At 34.7% G+C, this 17511-nt stretch overlaps 3 protein-coding genes and 2 long non-coding RNA genes across 8 annotated transcripts; 4 read left to right on the top strand and 1 right to left on the bottom strand.

Annotated features, from left to right (window-relative positions):
- Window positions 1-442: 442 nt before the first annotated feature.
- Window positions 443-1413, bottom strand: LOC143885760 (uncharacterized). The gene is made up of 2 exons (XR_013253579.1): window positions 1129-1413; window positions 443-587 (listed from the first exon to the last, which is right to left on the bottom strand). It is a non-coding gene; the product is annotated as an uncharacterized LOC143885760 (long non-coding RNA).
- Window positions 1414-1648: 235 nt separating this feature from the next.
- LOC143885776 (replication factor A protein 1-like) lies at window positions 1649-11193 on the top strand. Of its 4 annotated transcripts, none has more exons than XM_077389848.1 (14): window positions 1649-1783; window positions 7885-8041; window positions 8156-8420; window positions 8509-8605; window positions 8695-8819; window positions 8900-8978; window positions 9059-9203; window positions 9289-9446; window positions 9597-9717; window positions 9825-10005; window positions 10095-10334; window positions 10584-10636; window positions 10728-10862; window positions 10988-11193. In XM_077389848.1, exons 2-13 carry the CDS (start codon window positions 7886-7888, stop codon window positions 10842-10844), a joined length of 1737 nt encoding a protein of 578 aa, XP_077245963.1. In that variant the 5' UTR covers window positions 1649-1783; window position 7885; the 3' UTR covers window positions 10845-10862; window positions 10988-11193. The 4 variants fall into 4 exon arrangements, 3 of the variants coding, with proteins under 3 accessions (XP_077245963.1, XP_077245970.1, XP_077245961.1); XM_077389855.1 differs by lacking the exon at window positions 1649-1783 and adding an exon at window positions 2674-2711; XM_077389846.1 differs by lacking the exon at window positions 1649-1783 and adding an exon at window positions 7420-7787.
- LOC143885767 (uncharacterized) lies at window positions 3731-7248 on the top strand. The gene is made up of 2 exons (XM_077389838.1): window positions 3731-4738; window positions 4877-7248. The coding sequence occupies exons 1-2, from the start codon at window positions 3745-3747 to the stop codon at window positions 6004-6006; spliced, it is 2124 nt and encodes a 707-aa protein (XP_077245953.1). The 5' UTR covers window positions 3731-3744; the 3' UTR covers window positions 6007-7248.
- On the top strand, window positions 6222-7588 carry LOC143892408 (uncharacterized). The gene is made up of 2 exons (XM_077397010.1): window positions 6222-7473; window positions 7563-7588. Exons 1-2 carry the CDS (start codon window positions 6222-6224, stop codon window positions 7586-7588), a joined length of 1278 nt encoding a protein of 425 aa, XP_077253125.1.
- A 4641-nt stretch (window positions 11194-15834) lies between the features above and the next one.
- Window positions 15835-17291, top strand: LOC143885802 (uncharacterized). Its single transcript, XR_013253628.1, has 3 exons — window positions 15835-15900; window positions 17052-17110; window positions 17267-17291. It is a non-coding gene; the product is annotated as an uncharacterized LOC143885802 (long non-coding RNA).
- Window positions 17292-17511: the final 220 nt, after the last annotated feature.

Raw genomic sequence — 17511 nt, forward strand, 5'->3', positions numbered from 1 at the left:
TGTCTGTTAATTATCAGAACCATTGGCCAAATGCTTCCCTTAGTCTTTCGGGACCAAAATTAATGACACCAACCAAAGATTAAATGATAGAAAGACCACTAGGCAGGAAATCTCTTCATGCCGGGCTTCAATTTTTTGAAGGTTCTAACTTTTGCTGTATCAAACAAGGTGTGGCTGTTCAAGAGGACTTACACCATTAAGAATGTTCAGTTAATGAAGCCGTTTTACATTTGCTTAAAGACATGTTTAAGTATTTACTGTATGGACAATACTATAGGATGATCCAAACCGTCCATACATAGCCCATAGCTTTTTTTTGGGCACAACTTATTTATGTTATGGCCCGTAACATAGACGGTTTGGATCATCCTATACTGTGGCCGCACAGCTTATTTTGTATGCTTACACCATACAAAATCTTGTGTTATGCTATCAACAAAAATTTAGTTACAGAACTGAATTCTTGATCAAGTAAATCCAATTCCACACAAGTATACGAGTGATGAGTCCTCAGTTGAGGTTTTTTTCCCCACTAATGTGAATAATCTTAGAGGTCTGCACCATTCATGCCACTTTAAACCCCAAATCTGCACCATTCATGATTAAAAAAAAAAAAATTACACGATTTTTGAAGGGAAAAAAAAAGATAAAAAACAAAGAGAAGATCAAAAACCATATCAGAAACACTAAATTTCTGATCTTCCTAACAAAATTTATAACATTTTTTGAGAAGAAGTATGGATTCTCAAAAAATAGTGTTTGCAGAAAATCTTTTTTCTTTTGCAAAAAACATAACAGAATTCATAACATTTTTTGAGAATTCATAACTAACTCTTTTTTTTTTTCCAAAAAAATCATGAAAGGTTTTTTATGTTCCTACAATCCATACTTTTTTTGCAAAAAATTAGGGTTTTTTCCTTCTTTTTGGCAAGAACAGAAACCCTAATTTTTGCAAGAACAAAAAATTAGGGTTTCCTTCTTAAACTAATAACAGAAACCCTAGTTTTTTTTGCAAAACCCAAAATTTCAGCACCATTCATGCCACTTTAAACCCCAAATCTGCATCATTCATGATTTTTTGGCAAAAAAAAAAAGAGAAAAAGAGAAAAAAGTGAAGAACGCACTAACCTTTGAGAAGATCATTCGTCGAGGTTGAGGTTTCGGCCTCTCTCTGTCGAGCTTTTTCGTCCGACGGATCGTGGAAGGTGGCGGATCGTGGAAGCTTTTTCTTTACAAACCAGTCCAAGAGAAAGAGAGAGAAGAGGCGGGGATTTAGGGTTTACAAATGTTTTCTCGAGGGTACGTCTAAGACGCACCCTCGATAACGCAGAAACTCTCTCTTTTTTTTTCCAACCGGGCCCACTAAATTAACCAACGAGAGTGTTTCTCTCTCTTCAACCGCATGGAGGCTTCGTGCGGACACTCTTTTTCCTCATATATATATATATATCTAGAAGGAGATTTTACTGTTCACCCGCCACGTGTCGTCGTCCCTTACTCCCTCAGCCTATTTTTCCCTGCTTCTTTCCGGTTGAACCCTCGAACAATTGGGATTTTTCCTCTTTCTCCACGTGTCCCAGCCATCCCAATTCCTCCCTCAGAGATATTTCTCTTTCGTCTTCTCCTGCAGATATTTTTAAAGAGAAGACTTCTCCTGCAGATATTTTTAAAGAGACGAGCTTTATCTGTTTTGTTTGCTAATATCTCTTTCAAGGTATCTGTTTTGTTTGCTAATATCTCTTTCAAGGTAGCAAGAAAAGGGTGCCATTTGAACGATTTCAAGGTAAAACGTAACGTTCCTATATTTTTCTTGAGATTTCAGATTATCCTCTTCTTTCTTCCTATTTATTTTTTTACTCCAAATCAGGGTTCTATTTGTTTTGGGCATTTCTTCTGTTGGATTATTTTTGTTTTTTTTTGCATAGTCAAGGTGGGGTTTTATGTTTATGAAGCTATTAGCAGGGTGGCTTTTGAAACTGCGAAATCGTTTTGGGGATTTCTTCTGTTGGATTCTTTTTGTTTTTTTTGCATAGTCAAGGTGGGGTTTTATTTCTTCTGTTGAATTCTTTTTTTTTTTTTTTTGCATAGTCAAGGTGGGGTTTTATTTCTTCTGTTGAATTCTTTTTGTTTTTTTTGCATAGTCAAGGTGGGGTTTTATGTTTATGAAGCTATTAGCAGGGTGGCTTTTGAAACAGCAGGGTGGCTTTTGAAACTGGGAAATCGTTTTGGGGATTTCTCCTGTTGGATTTTTTTGACTTTTTTCCCGTAATTGTCATATATTACTACATGTTCTTCGTATTTTTTTTGTAATTTAAAAACTTTGTAACCATTTCTAGGTAATTTTTCATTGAAAACTTTATAACTTTAGCTTATTTACTTTTTTGTGTAATGATTACTTTTTTTCTTGGTTTGCTAGCAACATTTGCCACGCATCTTTGCACCTAGGTTGGCTTTTATGTGTGATGATTACTTCTTTCTTCATTTGCTAGCAACATTTGCCATTTCTTATGCTCTTGATTTTTCATTTCTTGATACTTCTTTCACACTTTAATGGATATTGATTATGCTCTTGATTATGCTCAATAGTGTCTCACCTTTCAAAGCATATCATGGATATTGATTTCATACTTTTTTCAAAACAGATTGTTATATTGAGGCATATTGTTACTGCTTCATAATCGCCTTCACAATGGACACACACGGTAGTGCACGTGAGTATATTTAGACTCCATAGGTGTAATGTATATTATCTTTACTTTACTTATTTTTACATGAAAATTTAAGTATCTACTATTATAGATATTGCACGGAAAAAATACGTTACGAAAATGGCTCACCAACGTAGAATTAGATATTTGCGTATGAAGAGACTCAATATTGCATCAACATATGAAGCTATCAGTACCCACGTGTCGACTGATTTGGCCTCCTCCATTGATATTAATATTCGACCATTTCCGCAACATATTATTCCACCAATCAGACTACGATCTTATCCCGACAGTTAGGCTGTGCTTGATTATGAGATTCATTCTCACTTATACTTACAAATTAAATATCTTTGGTAACATGTTTCGATATATAATTTACAGATATTCCTGCACAACGTACACATGATATCGATCACTTCATGGGGTTCAATTTTTTCCCCTCGAATGACATTCATATTGAGTCGTCAGAAAGGGATTCGTTGCCACAAGAAACTTTACGAATCGGCATACGTCAAAATTTTCATCAAGGTTAGCATTTGGCCAAGTCTGATGTTCATTAATTAAGGGTTAAATATGTTGCATATATGTCTTAATTGCACTTTTCCCAGGCTCTACATCGAATACTGCACAGAGGGAATTTCGAGAATATAACGGATTTACAGAAACTTGGGATTTCAGCCCTCCAAATACGGGATGCCAATTCTGTGGAGCATTAATGTGGAATCAAGAAAGATCTTCTAAGCCCGGCCCTGTCCCAAGATTTTTCATGTGTTGTCAAGATAGCAAAATTCAGTTGCCGTTGCTTGGTGAGGCACCAAATTACTTGCAAGACTTGCATAGAGGAATATATGATAACAATCGTACATGTTTTAGGGAGCTTATCCGTGCTTATAATTCGATGTATAGCTTCACTTCCATAGGTGGTATGATTGATCACAATATTGTTGATGGTCGTAGTCCGTACTCTTTTAGGATTTCAGGTTCTAACTACCACAAGATTGGGTCATTGTTACCAAATCCTAATTGCAAACCAATGTTTGCACAGCTATATGTGTGCGTGACAGGCGATGAGGCCAAAAATAGGATGGATGCTGTTCACATTAACAATGGTCGGTTTACCATTAACGAGGATGTCGTTGCTGGTTTAAGACAAATGCTTGACACTACCAATCCATATGTACAAACTTTTAGATATGGGAGGGATTTCTTGGCTAATAGTGCCGCTGTTGACCTGCGTATTCGAATCATAGAACAGAGATCACGAGATGCTAGGCAATATAATCTACCTACTGCGTCAGAAGTCGCTGCACTAATGGTTGGTGATGGGTCTGAGATTGTTGAGCGTCGTGACATTATTCTTTGCACCAATGATGGATTTCTCCAAAGGATAAACGAGTGCCACCCCGCGTATATGCCTCTACAGTATCCTCTGTTATTTCCATATGGAGAGGATGGTTGGAGAATCAATATACCTATTAGATCAAATCCTAATTCTACCAGCCGTAAACGAGAGTTTGTTAGTATGCGAGAGTTTTATGCTTACCGGATTCAGTACCGACCTTTGGAAGGTAAGACACTTATGAGATCCGGCCGTTTATTCCAACAATTCGTGGTTGATGCTTATGCGGCAATTGAAGAACAAAGATTGTATTGGGTACGGACCAATCAGAAACAACTCCGTGCTAATGTCTATGAAGGTTTGCAGGATGCTGTAAGAAGTGGTGATCATAATGCTGCAAGCATTGGACAAAGGCTGGTTTTACCTTCATCCTTCACTGGAGGTCCAAGATACATGGCTCAAGCTTTCCAGGATGCAATGGCAATATGTCAATGGTATGGCCCTCCAGATTTGTTTATAACATTTACATGCAATGCAAAATGGGAAGAAATATATTCAGCACTACAGCTAATTCCCGGTCAGAGGGTTGAAGATAGACCTGACATTGTCGCGAGAGTATTCAATATAAAGAAAAAACAACTTATAAATGACCTTCGCAGCGAAAAGATATTTGGAACCGTTGTTGCAGGTGCTTCTTATCCTCATGCTCTTAAGCTTTTTCGAGTATCTATATTAAACTACCACATATATATTTACTGTTAGAATTTATATTCATTGTAGTCTTCTTGGTCACCAATTCGTGTCTTTCGACTTTTCCTACGAACAGACATACATGTTGTGGAATTTCAGAAGAGGGGATTGCCACATGCGCATATTTTGTTAACACTTGCAAATCAAGATAAGCTTCTCACCCCAGCTGACGTTGATAATTTCATTTCTGCTGAACTTCCTAATAAAGATACTGATCCTCAGGCTTTCCAAATAGTTTCAAAGACAATGATACATGGTCCTTGCGGAGAGGCCAATCCTTACTCGCCATGCTTCGTTGGTGGTGAATGCTCTAAGAAATATCCTAAGAATTTTAATACTGAGACAGTTATTGACATTAATGGATTTGCTAACTATCGTCGAAGGAATGATGGTCGAAATGCTACAGTTCGAAGACAGGAAATAGATAACCGATGGGTTGTCCCATACAATCGAGCCCTTTTGCTTAAGTACAATTCGCATATCAATGTTGAGTTGTGCGCTAGAACAAAGGTAATTAAGTATTTATTCAAATATCTTCATAAAGGGCCCGATCGAGTTACAATTGTTCTTGAGCCAAATTCTACATCAGCCATACAACCAACTGTCAACTTCCGTCATGATAAGGATGAGGTTAAGCAATACCTTGATTGCAGATACATATCAGCACCGGAGGCCTGTTGGAGAATTTTCGAATTTGATTTACAAGCACAACGTCCATCCGTTGAGCGTCTCCAATTTTACTTGCCGAATGAGCAGACTGTCATATTCTCTGATAGAGATGACCTCCCTACTGTCCTATCCAGGCCTGGTATATCTACTACTATGTTTACAGCATGGATGATGGCCAATAATGAATTTCATGATGCTCGATTGTTGAAATATGTTGAATTTCCAACTGCTTGGGTATGGAAAGCAGAAGAAAAAATATGGGACCGAAGGAAAAGGGGGAGGCGCATTGGTAGACTGTACTATGCATATCCATCATCAAGTGAACGATATTACTTGCGTATGCTTCTAAACATTGTACGTGGCCCTTTGAGTTTGAAGATATTCGGAGAATTAACGGCTTCCTTTGCCCAGACTTTAGATCTGCATGCAATTCTTTGGGTTTGTTGGAAGACGATAACGAGTGGCACGAAGCACTTCAAGAAGCTTCTATTTGGGCCTCACCACATCAACTCCGACATCTATTTGTATCAATTTTAACATCATCTCAAGTGACGAATCCATTGCAATTATGGAACAATCATTGGAGAGACTTATCAGATGACTTGCAGTTTAGAGCCCGAATCGCATTACACCATTCAACCTTATTATTACCCGAAGCTGTCTTGCGAAATGCTGCACTACAAGAGATAGAAATCATTCTTACTTCAGTCGGTAGAGGTCTTTCTGATTATCCTTCTATGCCGATACCTACGATGATAGAACATAGCATTCCAAATAAATATATTCGGGAAGAGTCAAACTTTGATCACACAACAGCAGATCTTGAATTCCATCATCTACATGCCGGCCTAAATTCGGAGCAATTATTGATATTTAACACTATCATCAACTCATGTGTCAATAAGCAAGGCGGCTTTTATTTTGTATATGGTAGTGGTGGTACTGGAAAGACCTACTTATGGAAGACTTTGATTAATAAATTACGAAGTGATGGAAGATTAGTGTTGAGTATTGCATCATCTGGTATTGCTGCATTGTTACTACCAGGCGGTCGTACTGCTCATTCACGCTTCAAAATTCCACTCGATGTATTTGAAACTACTGCATGCACGATTACACATCAATCAGAGTTGGCAGACTTGATAAGAAAAGCTGAACTTATTATATGGGATGAGGCGGCAATGATGCATCGGTACGCCATTGAAGCAGTTGATCGCACATTGAGGGATTTATTAACGACCCCTTCTTTTGATGCACGATCTAAAGTTTTTGGGAGGAAAACTACTGTTCTTGGAGGTGATTTTAGACAAGTACTTCCTGTTATCCCTAGAGGAAGACGAGAGGCTACTGTTGCTGCTTGCTTGCAAAAATCATATTTATGGAAGCAGTGTCAGCTACTGCATCTAACAACAAATATGCATGTATTCCAACAGGGATTATCTTCTATAGAACGTAATGAGGTCTCTGAATTTGCACAATGGCTTCTTGATATTGGAAACGGAACATTGCCTGCAATTTCAATTCATAATCATATGGAAGCTGACTGGATAAAAATTCCAAATGATATGCTAATACTTGATAACGATACTGGAGTGGGCCAATTAATATCAGAGATCTACCCAAATTTAACATCTAATTTGGACAATGATACTTACCTTGAACAGAGAGCTATTTTAGCCCCGAAGAATGATGATGTAGATTACATTAATACTATAATGTCAAAGATCTTGCCCGTTAGCAGTAGAACGTACTTAAGTGCTGATGCTGCTGTTAACAAAGATACTCATTCCTCATCTACTGATTTCATGACTACACCTGAGTATCTACATTCCTTAAATTTTTCAGGAATTCCTAAGCATTCTTTGGAGTTAAAGGTCGGTCTTCCTGTGATGTTGTTGCGTAACCTAAATGCTTCTATCGGCCTTTGCAACGGAACACGATTGGTTGTAGTTAGCCTAGAGCGACAGACTATTCGCACAAGGATTATTACAGGAGCTAACAAAGGTGACATCCACTGCATTCCAAGAATTGTATTGTCCACATCCCCTCGTGATTTTCCTTTCATATTCAAAAGGAGACAATTTCCTTTGAAGGTTGCTTTTGCAATGACGATAAATAAAAGCCAAGGTCAGACTTTGTCAATGGTTGGGATATACCTACCAAAGCCTGTTTTTAGTCATGGACAACTTTATGTTGCTTTATCACGTGTCACTTTTCGATCCGGTGTACGATTGTTACTTGGCAATAAAGAACATCCTAGGCGAGGATACACGCGAAATGTTGTTTTCAAGGAAGTTTTACAGTGGCTTTAATATATGGTATACATATTTCTCTTAATCTATCCATTCTTATAAACTTGCTTCGCAAGTTTGTATTTTTTTACCATATATAATTAATTGAATTTTTTCTTACCAGGATGGAAGGCCGTTCTTATCCACCATTCGCATTTATAAATCCTTCTCAGACCAAATGGAATATTAAGTGTCGTGTGAAGCATATCTACGACATTTACAATTTTGATAATCCTCACAGCAAGGGCCGTCTTGTGAAAATAGTTCTAACTGATGAAAGAGTGCGATCAATTTCCTCAACAATGAATGCTCGCTTTTTTATCTTCAATTATATATGTTTCCTTTATTCACTATTACTTCAATCTATAATTATCGTTATTTCTTTATTCTATCAGGAAGAGGAGATTCTGCTACTTCTTTTTGATGAAAATATTGAAAGATACAGAGGAATATTAAGTGAAGGTGGTGCTTACTGTATACACGATGTGGTTGTTAAACCTAACACTCAGCGTTGCCCAATCACCAATCATCAATACCATTTGCGACCAATGAGATTTACTACCGTTCTTCCATTTGATGGAGACATGATCCCCATCACTTGGAAATTCCCTTCCTTGAAAAGTTTGTGTCAAGCTACATCTTCAACAACTGACTTATGTGGTATGTATTATAATTTCATTCTTAAATATGTTTAAACAACATAAACTCTATACTCTTATTATATTTGACTTCTGTTGCTTTGTGGAAGATATTCTCGGCATTTTGGTTTACATCTCCAAAATTCATACCATTAAGACACAGAACAATTTCACTTTCAAGAAAGAGTTGGTCTTGATAGATGACAGGTAATTTTTTAAGCTTCCTTTATTCATATTATCATCTTACTATTTCATTCAAATTTACAATCTTAACCCAATTGCCTTATTCATACCAGTAATCATCCAGTTCTGTTGACCTTATGGGCTCTTAAGGCTCATTCCGTGACAGAGGACATGGTTCACCTACTCATATTCGATACCGTATTGATGGTGAAGGCCGTCAAAGTTGTTCAATATCAAGGTATATCTAGAATCGCTATTACATTTTCTTTTATTTTCCTTTCTAACATATCACAATATTCTAATAATAATCTCTTATAGGTGGGTCTTTATCAAGCACGGGATACACAACTACAACAATCAATCCAATCAATGTTGGTGCAGAAAGACTACTAGCTTGGTATCCAATTTTCACATTCCTTTAAAATTAAATACAATCCTTTTTCACATATATTTTAATTATAATTTTTTTCTACTTAGGTTGGAAGGAAATGCAACTGCTCGCTCATTACTTAAGAGAATACAATCATCTTCTTCACCATCAAGTGTCGCTTCTATCTTACCGCTAGCCAAAAGAGTTAACATCACTCAGTTTTATCAGCATTTGCAACGTGATGCATTAACGGTAACCCAAATAAACACATTCATTTCTAAGAAATATACAAATTCTTGAACGTTTTTTGGAACTAAGCTGCGGTCTAAAATTGTAGCCTACATATTATCGGATCACCGCAACATTAGCTCAAATTCGCATTGGTCAGTTGCATTGCTACAGTGCATGTGTGGCATGCAAACACAAATTCGTACCCTCAGATAATACAAACAAGTGTAGCTTTTGTGAGTATGGTTGCGATCCACCAATCTTGAGGTATGTTAAAAATTACTTACCCGGTTCAAATGTCATCTTACATACAGTCCATTTATACAAGGCTTTAGTACACACACACACACACACACATATATGTCTGTGTTATCATAAAATCGAATGTCTGCATTAACATTTTCACATATTATTCAGCTACACAATTAAGGCAGAGGTTGTCGATGAGACAGGAACCATGGATTTGAGATTATTTACTAATGAAGCAGAGCATGTATTGGGCCTCACAACATTGGAGTTTAGAACACAGGTTATTGAGGTAAATTCTTATTATAATCTCCAATTATTTTATAATCAAATATTTTCCGACAAATGCATTTCTAATTCATTTACTAATTTCCCCACTTCCGTGTAATTTTTCTTAAGGGTGATGATATAAGCCGTTTCAATCGGATATTCTCTCCACGACTATGGAAAAAATATGTCTTTATTCTATCAAATTTGAAAGGGAAATTAATGATAACTGATACTTCAGACTTCATAGTGCATTCGATCATTGACGTAGATTACTCAGAAGAGAGTCATGCACTACTTCACTTAATTGATGGTATTCTCAATATAGTTAACATTTCATTAGTGCATAAGATTTTGTACGTACACATTACATGCAAATAGAATAATTTCACTTATTTTTAGCTTCAGCACTTGAAGTGGGAAATGATCACTCTCCAATTGAATCAGTCCTTGAATCAGTGACAATGCATTCCTCACTACCAAGTTCAAGCGCTCTTTCTCATGATGTACACTCTTCCTCATCAGTAATTGGAGTAGCCACTCATCAATCCCTAATTGACACAATCACAACACTTTCTTCAACAGCAAGTTCAATCACTCATTCGAAGAATGTGTTACAATCACAGGTCACAAACACAGAAGGTACCATTACACATATGTTAAAGTCAAATGCAATCGTACTTAAATCATATTGCTTACAATTTGCATTATTATTTATTTAGGGTAATAATAGTTTCACCCCCCCTGCATTACATGCACACTTCCCTCATAACCTGATTTCAAGTGAAAATATCATCTCCCTTTATTTATTTTAATTTCCAATTTTTCAACCCAATTCATATTTACTATTACATTTAACAATTCACATAATTAAATATTACATTGTTATAGGAGATGTTTTGTCCTCTGCGGAAGGGAGAGGCAAGCAAGATTCTCCATGCATGGTACTTAATTCACCAAACTTTCTTATCCTATATTGTTAGAAGTTATATCAATTCTCAATATTAAGGTCAATTACGTCTTCTTTTTTCAAAGGAACAAGTATCATATCAGTTCATACTCATGGAGAGAATTCAGCAGTTGAATCAACCATCGCAGAATCTTCAATACATGCCTCACAAAAAAGAACAAGAGATGATGAATTGCATTTAGGAAATGTTTCCGAAGAAGGTATAAACTTTAAGATTTTAATCCCTATGCACACCAGTTGAGTTTAAAACTTATCTGCTCCTATTCTTTAATATGGATATCAATTTCCGACATATACCAACACTCCATCTTTGTTTTATTTTCAGGATGAAGATGTCAGATCAAATGACTTCATTTTGGAAAAAAGTTACATAACTTTCCTATCACTTTAGAGTGGAAAATTATATAACTCGCCTTTTGGTTTGTAAAACATGTTAATATTACATGTAAATTCACTATGTATGAGTGCTTTTGAATACTATGTATATTTTAACTACAACTTTGTAAATAAAAGTTACCTCATGTCTGTATCTTCAGCTCATCTTAAACTATAGATGTAACTTATGTTAAATTCCCCACTTTCATATAATTTTTAAGGGAACCATGAACAACAGCTGAACCCAAACAGGTACTTATTAACTTTTTCCTCTATTTCATTATGTTTCTTTTCTTCCCTTTTTTTTTAACAACTCTATTGTATTTTATTTGCTTCCCATTTTCTTAATTTTCCAGGTTGCCAGAATATGGATTCCATAACCAAAGCTAATGAAAAGGCCAACAACATTTAACATTCTTGCTACATCCATGTACTCCTTCACTCTTGGCTGATATTTCGTTTTGGCTATTTATTTGAACCACGTGCATGTACACCTTCTATAGTATCAAACATTTAACATTCGTATGTGTCATGCATGTACACCTTACATGATCGCGCATGTGATCATGTAAGTGAGACTATAGAAGGCTGCAAATCATAGATCTATGGTAATATACTTTGAAAAGAGTCTTTACTAAACACACCACATTTTTATATAGAGATCAATTGTTGAATGAAGAACATGAAGCACCATGTTTTCCTATCTTTAGCAAGACATGGACATGTGACCTTAAACTACACAAAGGCTTACATAAATTCTATAAATTTTTGCCAATAAAACAGTCCATATCCGTTTCAAGTAAAATTTCATAATTCTAATTTAAATGCAATTGGAATATTTTTTCAATCTTTTTCCTCTTACCACCAAAAACGGCTATAATTCAATGCTTTTCTTCAGGTATGCTAATGATGAAGATCGGCTTCCATTTCCTACTCAATCTCGATTCTTCTACCTCAAATAGCTTTCCACCTCCAATTTCAGGCTTGAAAATCCCTCTCAATCGAGGTACGAAAATCCGTGATTCGAGGGTTCAGATTTAAAATTTCATGAAATTTCAAGTTTTGAAAGTTTTTTTGCTATTTTTTTCGCATCTGTGTGTCTACTGTAGAAAATTCAATTTATATACTCATTTTGAGGAAAGCCAGAAATTTCTGATTGATAGTTCTAAGGTTCTTGCTCTCTCTTCCTAATATTTTTTTATTGATTTATTTTTCCTAATATGAACTGATTTTTAGGTCTCTCACACTATGTGTTGGATCATCTTATATAATGTTTCTTAATTGGCAAATTCAAACTTCGGTATCGAGATGAGATCAAAATCTTTATACCAAGCGCATAAAAATACAAAAGCTTGAAAACAATATCAAGCAATAAATAAGATTTTCAAGCATGCAACACCACAACTAAAATCCCAAATACTATTTTCTAAGTAAACTCTATTTTCTAAATTAAAGTTGTGGAAAAATCACTTGCATTTGTCTTTGACAGCTTCACCACTCCTTTGCAAAGAATGAACTATGAAGACTAACTATCAAGTATTCCATCTTAGATAGACTTATTGTATACACTCCATTTTGTCTGGGCCCGCTAGATTGAAAGATCAAAATCTGGATCTTTCTTGGTAAAATTCAAGTTTTTTTCTTTCTATTTTAAGTTTTATATTCTTTTTCTACAGGTAATACATTAAGTTTTTATAATGTTGTCCTATTTTTTTCTTCCTATTTCTTTATTTTTAATTTTTTCCTATTATTCTCTTCCTTCATTTTGCTTAGTTGTTTTGACTATTGCCTCAAAACTACTCCACTCACACATTTCATTATTCTCTTTTGACTAATCCGGGTAACACATCCACTTTTTTGTATTGTTTTCTAATTTTCTTTTCTCTTCCTATTTCCTTTTTTTTCCCAATTATCCTCTTTTTTTCCTTTTGGCTTCTTGAAGTTGATTTTACTGTTGCCTTCTTATTTGTATTTCTGTTTGTTTAAATATACCAATAGAAGAGGTTTTTGAGAATTTGTGCTTTCCAAACGTATATATTCAATAGAATCGAGATTTCAAGAAATCAAAATGCATTTTTTTCTCTTTCTTTTCCTAATTTCAGGTTTTCTTCTAATAACTCCAAGATAGAAACTGCCTTTTCACCATTAATTCCATTTAGAACCTTTCCAATAATACTTCCCAAACCTGATTCCCTTCCAATTCCATATTCCCTTTCCTACTTCTAAATGAATTCTTATGCACTGCATGCCTTCAAGTTTGGCTACAATAGTAAACCCATTTGGGATTCATGGCCTGATGGGAAGCCGGTTTTCTCATTCTCTTCTTTTCTTTTGTTTTTTTCCAGTACAATTCCATTCTTCCACTATTTCTTTCCAAAAGGGTCTCAGAAGGGCCTTTTTCTTTTGTCTAACTGCAATTTGGTTTTGTTGCAGATGAATAGCAATTAGTCTACTCAGATGCTCAATTTTCATGAATGGCAAATGAATAAAACCACCCCTTATATGGTAGATATCCATGTTTAATGCTACTAATTTAATTCATATTTCTATCTATATCGTAGATATCCATGTCTTATATTAGAGGGAAAATAGTTTTGATAAAAAAAAATCTATGACTTTTGTTGTGTTCTGTTAGTGTCAGATGTTTTATCAATTTGATCTCACAATTGTGAAGTTAACACCTTCCATGCTCATTTATTGTTTTAAGATTTTTGTGTGTGAACTTTTGGAATAACATCACCAGAAATTGCTCATGGTCATGCCCTATTCTCTAAAAATCCACCAACGAAAGTGTTCTCTATCAATTTTTCTTTTGCTATATTGCAGGTTTTGCTCGAAACTATTTGAACCAATTACACATCAAATAAAAATAAAGTATTTGAATGAGTTGTATGTTGTCCATATTCTGAAATACATTTGGGTTTTTTTAGGATTTTGTTATGGAAGCTATATGGGTTGATTATTTTGATTGTGTCGGCTTATGCTGGGCTTTGTTTGTTTTCAGTTTTGGAAACGGATTGTTGTACATATCTCCAACCGTAGCCGCGCCTAAAAACAACTCTATTATCAATGGTAATATAGTTTTTCCTATATTTATTCTTCCGAATGTATCTACTTCTTTTCTTTTTTTAAAATGGCTATCTTCTTTTTCCTTTTTCAAAGAATTTTCTTCAATGGAAGGACTGCATAATTAGATATAGCCTAAATTGAAATAATAGAAGATGTTCTTAACTCCCTTGGAGGCAATTGGTAATTAACCTTGCTTCGTCTTATTCCCATTCTAAGGAATAAATAGAGAGCTTCTTATTTTAAAAGTCTTAATGTTGAAATATCTTTTGATTGCATGCCTTTTGTTTGCACTTTGCAATGTTTTTTTTTGTATTTGGTATTGATTAATTCATGCTATACTGATGCTTTCCAAATCCATTGGTTAGATTAAAGGAAGATTTTACTCTTTTTATGACCTCTCTATACTATCTAGTAGAGTATATAGCACAGCTTACATTCAATTGAATTTTGCTGGAATTGGGAAAACGGTGGCTGCAACTGCTCCTCTGGATAACGGCTCTGTTTTTTCTGGGACAACAAAAACAAATATGGCAGATTGAGATATATGTAATATTTGTTTATGTTTTAGTAGCATTGGAATTTTCCTTTTGATTAACTATAAGCCGTATAACAATGTTTTCTCTTTTCGTCTTCTGCACAACACATAGATTAGGGTTTTTCTCCATCTTCTTCTCATGTAAATAAATAAGGGCTTTCTACATCTTCATTTTTTTTTCTGAAGCACATCTAGAAATAGATTAATCTTCCGAGGCTTTCTCTGAACCAGCTATATAGGGATTTTGTTCCTCTTTTACTCTTTCCTTTCCACAAAATTGATTTGACAAATTAGTTCTTTTCTGAGAAATTTTTTTTCCTGCTCATAGTGCTTAATTAAATATGAGATTATACATATTTTGATTAAGAATGTTTTGGAATGAAATGTGCATTCTTGAATAATACGATTTACTCTATTTTCTAGGAGAGTATGTTCTCTGTTAAGATTCAACATATTATGCTCTCAACCATATGCTTTATGTTCTCTATATAATTGTCATTGATATAGGAAGATTAACAACAACCTCTTGCAGATTATTTTGGTGTAGGAAAACTAACAGCAAAAGGTGATTTCTGCATAAAAGGAAAGCTCCCCTTCAAAGTAGTATTCTTATGATAGCTCAAGGTATTTGACCCTAAAACCATTTTATCCATTAGTGATCTTATTTTGTCCATAATATCACTCAGTGGGGTATCATGTTCACAATAGCTTTATATAGGCACTTAGGGAGTTCTTTCCTTGCATCTTCTAATTAGAGTTCTATTCTGCTCTACCTATTTAATCCTTATAAAATTCTTGCCCTTACATGAAACTGATATTGGTTCTTTAGGCTTTGTTTTGTTAATCTTTTGGCGTAAAGTTTTTTTCCTGTTTCTTATTATTTTGGAGGATTTGAAAACTGATATTAGTTGGTGCGGATGATCTTTTATTTAGATTCTTTTCCCTGTGTATGTTGGGCTATTGTTGTAGTTGGTTTTTTTATGTATTTCGTTATGAAATTATACATAGTTCTTTATTAGCTATTGGTTTTTTATGAGTTTTTTTTCTTTATGAAATTATACATAGTTCTTTATTAGCAGTTGGTTTTTTTATAAGTTTTTTTTTCTTTATGAAATTATACATATTTCTTTACGAGTTTCATTTGTTTTTTTGGATGTGAGCTGCAGGCAAGTAGGATACATCATTTTTAAGGTGGAGGTTGTGTTGGGATTCATGGGTTTGATGACTTTGATCTCTCTGGTAGTTTATCATGGAGGCTGGTATGTGCTTCTGATTACCCATGCATTTAGGATTTCTGGACTGTAGTCAGTTTCTCTCCTTGCTACCAACACTTTGATGCCTTTAAGTTATACATACTTTACTCAAGTAATTAATTTGAGGAATATTTTCATTTTTGATATATAGTAAGGCAATTTATGTTCTGTTTGTATTTCAAATGTGAATTCTTTTATTCTGGATAGGGTAGCTGAAGTAGACTGGATCTACATCACTTTGGCCCTGATTATTTAACTAAGGCCCTGTTTGTTTTGGTTTTTGAGTACCGGTTGTATTTCCATCACTGATTATTGGACTCAAAATTAAGTTCAACTTTAACCCCATTAATCAGTTTTGGACTCTCAATCGGTTCTCAAAAACGAAACAAATGGAGCCTAATTGTAATTCGAGTCAAATGATCTCTTTTGGGCTCACATTCTATCCTCAAAATCTAAATCAAACAGTGTCTAAAATGCATGGAACTTTTGGGATTGCTTTCTCTCTCTAAATCATGCCTTCCTTAATGCCTTCTGCTTGCATTTGATACATGAGTTTTAAAGCCTCTTTTCAGAACCCATTCCTTGCATACCCTGTATCTCTTTGTTAAGATATTTCATATTTCTACTTGCCTTCAAAGATCTCATTTATGGCATTGCTTCTTTTTTTTTTCAGATTGTCATTGCCTTCAATGTAGTGGACCACAGGAGACAGCAATTTTATGGTCAATATGAAAAACTTAAAGAGTGATAATCACAATAGTCAATATACTCATTTTCTGTTCTTTGAATGGATTTGTGCATATGACTACTGACTACAGAAAGAACAACACTCATCACTCGCATCATAAAAATTTCCGCGTTAAATTTTTTTTTTTCAAATGGTAAAGATATTAAGACAAATTACAAAAATCAGCGTTTAATTAGTATTTGGAAGTATGTTTGATTTTAGATTTAACATGGGAAATGAGTGGAACACAACAAATGCAAGTACCTGCATTTACTTCCAATTTAGGGCATTACTAATACTGTTTTTTTAGTGTCAACAGGTTCAGTTTTATATCATTTTTAAAACTCACCTCTTCATTTGACAGTATATTCAAACTACATCTTAATGGAGGGTAAACGCATTAACTTCATTTTTTTGTTATCTTTTCTAGGCATCCAAAGCACTTTTATTTTACAAAGCACACCATATTCCCAGCCTGAATACATTGAAGTTTACATCTTTTGAAGAACTTCGTATCCCTGCTATATCGTCCATATATCTATAATCTTACTAAATTGCAAATATTCCAGGATCTTATTTATTAATAAGACTTTTTTTAATTTCTCTCATATATATGTATGATTTATTTTTGTTTATGCATCTCAGGATCACATATTTGCGATCATTTCTTCATCTTCTCAATTTAACTAAAGTTAAGGGCCTTCATTTAAGGTCTTGCAAGGACAAGAAGATGTAGGCTGCAACAGTAGACGAAGGTAAATATTCCCCATTTTCTTTTATCTTCTTCCAATTTTCTTTGTTTCTATTTTCATTTCTTAACAACAAAACACCCATTTGGAAAAAAATTGGATTTTTGGGGCCGGTTGATTGGCCTTTGATCACTTTATTTC

Source organism: Tasmannia lanceolata, unplaced genomic scaffold (assembly GCF_043159265.1).
Source record: "Tasmannia lanceolata isolate RefF3 unplaced genomic scaffold, GAP_Taslan_0.1 ptg000002l, whole genome shotgun sequence".
NCBI classification, from domain to species: domain Eukaryota; kingdom Viridiplantae; phylum Streptophyta; class Magnoliopsida; order Canellales; family Winteraceae; genus Tasmannia; species Tasmannia lanceolata.

What these genes read in the sequence shown, in the direction of transcription:
- LOC143885767 (XM_077389838.1), top strand. Translation starts at nt 3,745, where the DNA reads ATGTTTGCACAGCTATATGTGTGCGTGACAGGCGATGAGGCCAAAAAT. An exon ending in ATTTGGAACCGTTGTTGCAG is followed by an intron (nt 4,739 to 4,876) that starts GTGCTTCTTATC and finishes TCCTACGAACAG; the next exon opens with ACATACATGTTGTGGAATTT.
- LOC143892408 (XM_077397010.1), top strand. Translation starts at nt 6,222, where the DNA reads ATGATAGAACATAGCATTCCAAATAAATATATTCGGGAAGAGTCAAAC. An exon ending in TATTACAGGAGCTAACAAAG is followed by an intron (nt 7,474 to 7,562) that starts GTGACATCCACT and finishes TTTCCTTTGAAG; the next exon opens with GTTGCTTTTGCAATGACGAT.
- LOC143885776 (XM_077389846.1), top strand. Translation starts at nt 7,648, where the DNA reads ATGGACAACTTTATGTTGCTTTATCACGTGTCACTTTTCGATCCGGTG. An exon ending in TACAGTGGCTTTAATATATG is followed by an intron (nt 7,788 to 7,884) that starts GTATACATATTT and finishes TTTTCTTACCAG; the next exon opens with GATGGAAGGCCGTTCTTATC. An exon ending in TTGGTCTTGATAGATGACAG is followed by an intron (nt 8,606 to 8,694) that starts GTAATTTTTTAA and finishes TATTCATACCAG; the next exon opens with TAATCATCCAGTTCTGTTGA.